Here is a 10,190-nt window from a genome sequence, read left to right on the forward strand (position 1 = left end):
AGGAAAGAAATGTCAAGGATGTAATAAATTGAAGGAGGAAACTTTGATAGTGAAAAAGAATGATTTTGTAATGTTCATGGCAGAAATAATAAATTGCTCTGCACAGACAAAAAGTAGAAATGAAAGGATTAAAATAATTGTTAAATCTGCAGAGAGATATCTAGATGTTAAAGGGCTGCAATGGGAGACCGTAAGAGACTCCCTTACTGAAGAGACACAATCTTCTCAGGCATGTGTTGGATTTTCTTAATGTTACTGACCATACTACAGTGGAATGCAAGGAGTCTAATTGCAAATGGCCAAGAGCTTAAGAAATACATCGATATGTTAACAGTGAAACCTAATGTAATATGTATTCAGGAAACATGGTTAAAACCACAGTTGGATTATATAATAAATGGTTATAGTATAATTAGAAGAGATAGAGAATCTGGCAGAGGAGGAGGAGTAGCAACATTTATACAAAATGGGATGAAATATAAGGTAGAACAAATAAATAAAGAGTATGAATCAATCATAACTAAGATATGGACTGAAAGAGGGAGTATAGATATTGTTAATTATTATAATCCATGTGAAAAATTAAGTCAAGTTATTTTAGAAGCTGTTGTAGGTTATTTGCATGACAAAGTAGTGTGGTGTGGTGATTTTAATTCCTATAATACATTATGGGGAAGTAATAATACTGATGTGAATGGACAAATAATTGAAGAATTCATTGATGATAATCACTTGGTGTGTATTAATAATGGAGAGGGAACACGATATAACAGTATGCAAAATACAGAAACTGCACTTGACCTAACATTTGTGTCTTCTGTTATTGCAGGGATTACTACATGGAATGTAAACAAATATACTACAATAGGGAGTGATCATTATCCGTTAGTGACTACGGTTGGTACAAAAATATGTCATGAAAAAGAAAATAGAAGTCCTAGATGGAAGTTGGAGAAAGTAGATTGGGAAGTCTTTCGAGTAATTTGTGAAGATAGATGTATGATTCTGCAAGAAGAAAACCAGATGGACGTAAATATATTCAATAGTAAGTTAGTTAATGAAATAATTCAGTCGGCTGAACAAACTATACCTAAAACAACAGGAATAAGACATGTAAAGAATGTACCTTGGTGGAATGATGATTGTCAAGCAGCTATAAAAGTAAGGAATAAAGCATTTAAGAAACTTAAAAAGCAGCATTCTATGGAGGCTTTGATTCAGTATAAAAGCGCCCAGGCAGTAGTAAGGAAAACAATAAAAACACAAAAGCGTATTTTTTGGAAACAGTACTGTGATAGTATTGGAAGAACAGTACATCTGTCAGATGTATGGAATATGATTAGGAAAATGGGGGGGATTAGAAGGAATTATGAGTTACCAGTGATTATAGGCAAAGACAAAATGGCTGTCACCAATTTAGATAAGGCTGAACTTCTAGTAGAAACATTTAAGAAAGTTCATAGCTCAGATAATCTTTCAGAAGAAGCAAAACAGTGTAGGAGTAACACATTAATGAATTATCCTAATTTGGTAAAGAAAGATGAGATGTCAGATAGTTTATTAGATTTGCCTATAAACATGTTTGAGTTAAAAAGAGCAATCAAAACTGCTCGGCAGACCACTCCAGGAAGAGATGGAGTGTGTTATAAAATGCTGGCAAATATGACAGATAATACACTGGAAAAAGTACTAAAATTATTTAACCTAGTATGGGAAACTGGTCAACTCCCTTCAGTATGGAAACAAGCAATAATAGTACCTATTCTTAAACCTGGAAAAAACCCATCAGATCCTTCTAGTTATAGGCCTATTGCACTTCTCAATTATGTAAAACAATGGAAAGAATAATTACAGAAAGAATAACATATTTTTTAGAGAGTAAAAATCTGTTGTCTCCTTATCAGAGTGGATTCCGTAAGGGCAGGAATACAATGGACTCTGTATTATGTCTAGAATCAGACATTAGGAAAGCACAGACAAACAAAGAAGTAGTAGTAGCTATCTTCTTTGATGTGGAAAAGGCATATGATATGCTCTGGAAAGAAGGATTATTAATCAAGTTAAAGTCTTTAGGAATTAGTGGTAGAGCATATAACTGGGTTCAGAACTTTTTATTTGACAGAAAAATACAAGTTAAAGTAGGTGAAGAATACTCTAGAATGCATACAGTGGAGAATGGAACACCACAAGGTAGTGTGTGCAGTCCATTAATATTCAACATAATGATTAATGGCATCTTTTCACAAGTTGAACAGAATATTGGAAAATCTTTATATGCAGATGATGGGGCTTTGTGGACTAGAGGTCGCAATATATCATATGTTCATAAAAAAATGCAAAAGGCAATAGAGGAAGTTGAAAAGTGGGCTAATAAATGGGGGTTTAAATTATCTGTATCAAAAACGCAGGTCATTTGTTTCTCAAGGCGACTTAAAAGCATACCCCTCTCTTTGAAATTATATGGGAATCCTCTTGAGCAAGTTAAAGTTATAAGATTTCTAGGAGTTTGGTTTGATGAAAAACTTACATGGAAAATTCATCTGGATAAAATTAAGGACAAGTGTAAAAATATTATTAATATTCTTAGGTGTTTATCAGGACGGGAGTGGGGAGCTAGTAGGACATCCCTACAGAGTATATACTGGGCACTCATGAGATCTGTCCTTGATTATGGATGCATTGCCTATATATCAGCAGCAGAAACAAACCTCAAACAATTAGATATACTGCAAGCACAAGCCCTAAGAATCTGCAGTGGATCATTTAAAACATCGCCGGTATCATCTATGCAGGTGGAGATGGGAGAAATGCCTTTAGGTATAAGACGAATGAAGTTAATGTTGGCATATTGGGTTAATATCCAGGGACAAAGTGTTTTACATCCTGTCAAAAGTGTATTGACAGACTGTTGGGAACATAATGTAACAAATTTTATGAGTTTTGGGTGGATAGGTGACGCAAAGGCGAGGTATATAGGACTAAATCAAGTACAGTACAGCAACACAGTCTCAATATCCTCCATCCCTCCCTGGTTATTCCCCTTACCAACCGTTGACCTCAGTATACAACAGGAAATAAAGGATCAATCCAAACAACTTCCAGTGTGGTATATAGTGTGGAAGTATATTGAGAGACATTTCCATGATTCAGTGTTTTTATTTACGGATGGATCAAAAGACCCGAAGACAGGATATGCCGGTGCAGCTGTGTATATTCCAATGAATGATTCTTACATTAAGAAAAGAGTTTCTGATCATTTATCAGTTTATGCTACAGAACTATTGGCAATTTTAATGGCCCTGCAGTGGACAGAAGAAAAGCAAATGAATAACATAGTTATTGCATCTGATAGCTACTCAGCACTGGAAAGCATAAAATCTGGTAGATCATCTTTTAGGATGGATATAATTAATGATATATTCCATAAATTGTATAACTTAAAGCTTATGGGTATATCAATTAAATTTATTTGGGTTCCTGCTCATGTTGGTGTGGTAGGAAATGAGAAGGTGGATGTTATGGCTAAACAAACTTTAAAATTAAAGCAGATAGATTTACAAGTTCCATTAAGTAAAGCAGAAGCTAAAGTGTTCATTAGGAGATATGCACAATCTATATGGCAGGAACACTGGGATGGTATTGAAACAGGAAGACACTTATATAATATTCAACAACAAGTTGGTACTGGGAGGAGAGAGAGCAGGAACAGAAATGAAGAGAATATAATAACCCGTTTGAGAATAGGTCACACAGGATTGAATAGTACACTGTTTAAAATCGGCAAACATCCAACTGGGGAATGTAATCACTGTAGTCAGCAAGAGACAGTTGAACATGTAATACTTCACTGCAGGAAATACAACAAAGAAAGACATAATTTTATTCAGTCACTAATTAAAGCTGAGCATAAAGATTTTTCAATAATAGGTATACTAAAGGAAAAGGCTATATATGACATTATTACTAAGTTTATTAAAGAAACGGAATTAAGTAAAAGAATTTAGACAGTTATTTAATTTTGTTTTATTTTATTTATTTAAATTTTTTTTATTTTTTTTTTTTATTTTTTTTTTTTGTTCCCCATCTATCATATTATGTTAATCCTATAAACATGTATCCTGTCCATACTCCAGTCCAGTCGGTGGCGGTAATGCACCTACAAGTTGGTTTGCCAACCGCCAATAAACACCAAAGAAGAAGAAGAAGAAGACGTCATGTGCATCTGAAGTTAGCAAGTTTCGTCGGTGCACTGGGGTTCGTAGGGGACTGCCCAGTTTGAGGAAGAAGGAAATGCGACTGATGCCATTGAATATAATCGCCAAAGCATTCAGTTGGGTGCCTGACTGTACATAAGTGGCAATGAAGTGGCAGAGAAAAAAAAATATTATTATTATTTATTTTACTTATAATGCTTTTGCTTTTCCAATTCATTTAGCCTACTTTGTGCATTTCTCTAGGCTATTCGGAGTAAGTTTGGAAGTAAAAAACGTAACGCTAGTAAAAAAAAAAAAAAAGTAATATCAGATATCAGTAATATCTTACACTTGAGTGGACTGCTAGCAGTCACAACTGGATTATTCCTGCATTTAATCACTGAACGCATGGCATGATGAGGATATTGAAAGGCAACGCCGTATGATATATATGCAGGCGAATATACTTTTACGTAAGTTCAGTTTCTGTTCAGATGAGGTGAAGGTGTCACTTTTCAAAGCATACTGTACAACACTTTATACTGCTCATTTGTGGTTTACTACAGAACATCTAGTTTACAGAAGCTGCAAGTAGCTTATAATGATGCAATGAGACTCTTACTAAGAAGACCTAGATGGTGTGCAAGTGAAATGTTTGTGAGTGCAAGAGTAAAGCACTGTTACGAAATCTTAGATTTATCGAAATCTTAGATGTATAGATTTATCTGCCGGTTTAATGCTTCTAAAAATGAGATTATTGTGGGTCTATCAAATATAGGGGTATCTGTCAAAGTAGCTGTGGAGACACTGGTATTGCTGTATTTTGTAACTCTTTATGTCTGTGATAGATGCTATGGGTTGTATATTGTCTTTTTTAAATCTGGACCTTGAGTCTGTAATGAAGTTTGTTTGATTGATCGAGTACTATGACTGATTACGACTGTCGTGAAACGTATAAGGTGATGGGTCTCCTCGGTGGTCAGCTCCAGAATCTTCGTGAAGTATTAATTGTAAAAACAGCATTTAGTGCAATGAAACTTTACTTTACTGAAAGGCTTTACTGTTACATGAATCGAATGAGAATTTTAATTGAATGAATGAGAATTTCTGGAATTTTACTACAAGCCACAAGGTTCATTAAAGAAATCTTCCCAAACAGCTGCAGTTTTATTTTACATATAATACGTTTTTGCTACATACTTTTTTTTTTTCTCAGCTTCGTGTGTGCTAAAGGAAACTGCTCAGAATGAAATGTGAGTCAAATGACTAATTATCCATGACCATGAGACCATAAATAATAGGCTATTATAAACTTGCCATCTTCCTACTTCCTTATAGGGTAGACTAGGGATTAAAATATATTTATTGTAAAATTGTATGTCTTTATTGCTTTATATCACAAGTACAGATACTCTGTTCCTGATGGCACGTGCAGTTTCATGGCTTTTAGAAATTATTTTTATAATAATAATAATAAAAAAAAACCTTTCAAGTAAATTTGAATTCTATTCATGTTAATCTTATCTAAAGGTAATGCAAAGTACTATAGCATCTGAAACTTAAAAGCTTTACTGACATATGCTATTCAGCAGTCAGAAGAGTCAGAACTCCTATTGTAACAAACTCACTAAAATAAGCAAAATGCTTAATGTGAAATGTTTAGGATTAATCTACAGTAGTACCTAGAAGTAAGTGAAATGCATTTCAACACATATTTTACAATGAAATCACCAAAGCTCTGTCTGTCTCAACAGTGCCAAACACTGGGTAAATAATTCCAGTCTCTTTAAAATCTACGTTAAAGGTGTAGATATGTCTTCCTTTCTCTGCATCATAGAAAGAGACGTGGCCCTCTTCTATGTCCAGATACACTCCTATTTTAGAGGGTGTTGGTAGGTCCAGTTTAGTGACCGGTTCAGTCAAAGCCATCAAAGTTCCCAGCTGCAGGCGCAGATTCCAGTACCCTGTTTTTGTGTTCATTGTGACATAGCCATTTCGAGGGGCTGATTCCTTCACAACTCCCACCCGCCACTCACGTTTCTTCCTCACACCTACCTCCCAGTAATGACGACCTGTGCCATAACCCTCTTTAGCTTGAACACACGTCCAACCATCAAATTTAGATCGCTTCCACTGATACCCCTGCCAGTAATCAAGACCTGTATATTCTTTTGCTCTCAATTTTTTTCCATCTTCAGAGACAAGGAGATCTGGGTTGGCGGTGTTTGGATCCAGAATTACGTCAGCTTCAAGAACAAAAGGAAAAGGTATTGTATTGAATCTTGAACTCTGTAGTTTATTTACATTTATATCCCCTGATTATGAAAGCTGCAGTTATATCAGTTGAGCTTTACCTGTTGATTTTGTAATCCAGTTCCAAACTGAAAAATCAAAAGTAACATTGGATTAAACATGACAGAAAACTGATGCCAAATTCAGCATCATCATTTACATTTTTTTATGGATTTTATTGATTTTTGCCATGATTTTCTGAAAGTGAGTGAGTCTTAAGAAAATACCTTTGTTAGAAATGCGTAATCCAACTACAGATGAGAAAAAAAGACAAGAAGAAAACATCTTTATATAACCTTTTACACATACATTTAAATGCAGTTTCTAGTCATTCTCAGACAAAAACTTTCACCAGCATGAAATCATAGGTAAACCATCTAAGGGAGAAACCAAAGCAAAGTTCACCTGCGTTTTTGGATCTCTGTTTACTCCTCACCCACTGTCTAGGAACCGAATCCTTTCATTTGAAAGAGAAATAATTTACCACAAGAAAATCCACAAGAAAACTCTTTGCTCTTTATCCGCCTTTTTAAATGTAAGAGCACAGCCATGTGTAACTTGAATATGCTTTCAGTGTCATCTGCTTCCAGCTTTTTTATTATGCTGCTTGATATTGCATATTTTAATTTAATAGTGCGATCATGAATATAATGGTTTGTAGGACAAATAGTTTTATCATTTACTGCATTTGTTATTCTCAGTTATTTACCTATAGTGGCTTAATGGAAGTTTTGCACTTTCACAGAAAATATACTTTTCTGTAGCAAAATAAGGTGGATACACTGCTGCAAGATGTTCTATTAATTGTGAATGAAATGTAATTAAAGAGCCAAATAATAATGAAAGAAGTAAATTAAATAAATCTAAAACATGTTTTTCTGTGTATGTATAAACATGTCATAAAATGTTTTATTCATGACATTTATTCAAAATTTAAAACATTAGTTTAAATGTCATGTGTAAATTATTTATATCATGTTCAGTTAGAAAGAAATGACTGGCCTACTGTCTCAATTATACTTATATTCTTTTAATATTGTTATATGATCAACTTTACCTCTGAGTTTTCTGACTGTAGTACAGTCCATACCATCCAGTCCATTACAGGAAGTATGCTGGACTCTCCCTGCTTCCACTGTTTGTGAAGACTCCTCAGTGTTTCTTTACATTCACCTTTCAGACATACTGAGTTCTAGTCAACAGACACAGAGAGATTGATGAGCTGATTTAATCTTGTGCATAACGATAACGTGCTATCCTGCCGATTTCTGTAAACATATGGGCACAAACCTGTTTCATTTCTTTCAGTTTCCAAGACCATTCAGACAAGATTTTATTTGCTTTTTTTAATTTAATTTCACTGTTTGACAACTGCTCAGAGGACTGCTGTTTCTACAGCAAACAAAAGAAATGAAAGAAAAAAGTAAACAAATACTATTTAATTATATTATATTTGTAAGTGTTATAACCAGGCTTGTTGTGACTTTACTCCAGACAAACTCTCATTACAAGAAGAGGCACAATTTTGTTGCTTTATGGCATGGCATCATGTCTAGTTAGGATACGTTATCATAAAAAATTCTCAGATGTCTGTAAAACAAATCCCTCATAAATAAAGTAAACTCAAACCTCTTGCTTGTCCATTTGTTTTGTCTGTATGTTCTCCACATCTTCAGCCCACTGCAAAATATAATATTCCTGTTCTTGCTCGGTTCCTTTTTTTTTTATCTTTCGTGTCACCAAAGACATCTTGGACTGTGGGCATTATGCAGATCATTTGAAACTTCTGTTAAACTCTAATAATGCCAAATGTTTACCTGTACCACTCTGTCCAGTTCAGTAGCCAGTTCTCTGATGATGTGCTTTGACTTATCAAGAGATATGTCATCTTCCTGCTGAATACTGGGTGTTATTTTGAACTGCTGCAAGGAAATGTTTACATATTTAGTGAATTCTAGAGGCTTAATATCATTAATAATCCTTTATATTGCATGCATATGTTTACCTGGTAACAGACCCTCCTGATTATTTTAACAAAATTCTGTCAAGAAAAACAAGGACATGCTAAAAAAATTGCTCAAAACATACTCAAAAACAAGTTGATAATAACAACAATGGATTTTGAAAATTCGAATTAAAATATAAAAAAACAACTTTGATGTTTGTGACATTATACCTGCTGTGACGTAGCACTCAGATTAGGCTTGAGAAATGGAAATGATGCAGAAGATCTTGCATTCTTCTTTATTTGTGGCTCCTGGAGACTAACATCACTTGAGGTAATTCCAGTGCTTTTGTCTTCTGCAACATTTACAGACGGACAGTCTGTGAATTTATCAACCACAACAGAAAGCGAAACTGTTTTTGCCACAGAGTTACAGACATTCTCTACAAACAACTTGTGTTGTACAAAACAACAAGTGTATGTGAGTTATGTTAACAAAGTTACCATACATTAACACATCAAAACTCATACTTTGAATAGATTTGTTGCACTATTCCAAATTCCTGCCATACAAGAGAATGTCTGAGAAAACGAAGATGGCAAAACATCTGTAACGATGTCTTCCCCTTGCACTCCAAATTTAAGATATGAAAGTTTAACAAAATACATACCAGCTGCTGCAAATTCCATATTTCACGTATATCATAATCCAGCAAGAGCTCTTGTGTACACATCCTTGACTGTCACTGCAGTCGAAAGAACGGGTGTTGTTGTACAGCTTTTTTATATAAACTAGACTCCACCCTGTCTTGTGAAACCACCCACTGCTATGTTTCCCATGGACTGTAGGATTTGTAAAGTTTGTAGTGTTTGTCACATTGTTATGCCCTTCTACTGTAGGCTATGTCTGTGATCTGTGTTATTATACATACTCTTTTGCAGGCATCAGCCATATTCTGTTGTCACTTATGGATGTAAAAATGTAGAATGATAATACAGGTACATGATTTTCTGTACAGAAAAAAAACAATGAGTGGACCTCAAAGAATCTAGATTTACAGTTAGGGCCTTTTTTACATATACAGGTGCTGGTCATAAAATTAGAATATCATGAAAACATTTATTTCAGTAATACCATTCAAAAAGTGAAACTTGTATATTAGATTCATTCATTACACACAGACTGATACATTTCAAATGTTTATTTCCTTTAATTTTGATGATTATAACTGACAACTAATGAAAGTCCCAAATTAAGTATCTCAGAAAATTAGGCTACGTCCACACGAAGATGGGTTTCTCCGTATCCGATCTTTTTTTTTGCCTCAAATTCCGTAAACACGGAGTTGTCTCAGGAAATATCTGCGTCCACACGGAATCACTGAAACCGACTGAAAACGATGTAGTACACATGCCAGACCAATATGTGGCGCTGTAATTCTGCCACAGAGATACACAAAAAAACAGAGAAGAAGACTTGGACCATGTGCGTAAACCTTGCGCGCTGAATATAAACTAACACACAAAGCAGAAGATTTTGCTTTACTAATGAGCTCAGTAGGTTCTGCAGCACGAACACAAGCACGTAGTCTGACAATGGCTGTGTCCAAATTCAGGGTCTGCATCCTTCGGAGTACTCATTTGAAGGATGTTACGTCACAGCGCCGCGATGAAGGCTGTCCAAATTCGTAGGATCCTTCAAATGCGGCCCACAAATACGTCCTCCTTTTCCCCGAATTGGAAGGATGGGTGTGGTGGAT

General features: G+C 34.9%; 1 protein-coding gene across 12 annotated transcripts; it reads right to left on the reverse strand.

The window, feature by feature from the left end:
- Positions 1–4,075: 4,075 nt before the first annotated feature.
- Positions 4,076–9,236, reverse strand: LOC306875977 (E3 ubiquitin-protein ligase TRIM7). 12 transcript variants are annotated; one of them, XM_079426840.1, is made up of 11 exons: positions 9,102–9,235; positions 8,662–8,786; positions 8,491–8,526; positions 8,303–8,407; positions 8,115–8,240; positions 7,776–7,877; positions 7,543–7,677; positions 6,891–6,942; positions 6,713–6,736; positions 6,548–6,574; positions 4,076–6,439 (listed from the first exon to the last, which is right to left on the reverse strand). In XM_079426840.1, exons 1-11 carry the CDS (start codon positions 9,118–9,120, stop codon positions 5,910–5,912), a joined length of 1,281 nt encoding a protein of 426 aa, XP_079282966.1. In that variant the 5' UTR covers positions 9,121–9,235; the 3' UTR covers positions 4,076–5,909. The 12 variants fall into 12 exon arrangements, with proteins under 12 accessions (XP_079282966.1, XP_079282970.1, XP_079282971.1 ...); XM_079426844.1 differs by having other exon boundaries at positions 4,085–6,439; positions 8,115–8,165; positions 9,102–9,236; XM_079426845.1 differs by having other exon boundaries at positions 4,085–6,439; positions 8,115–8,165; positions 8,303–8,404.
- Positions 9,237–10,190: the final 954 nt, after the last annotated feature.

The sequence above is a fragment of the Barbus barbus genome (assembly GCF_936440315.1).
Source record: "Barbus barbus genome assembly, chromosome: 10".
Classification (NCBI taxonomy): Eukaryota; Metazoa; Chordata; class Actinopteri; order Cypriniformes; family Cyprinidae; genus Barbus; species Barbus barbus.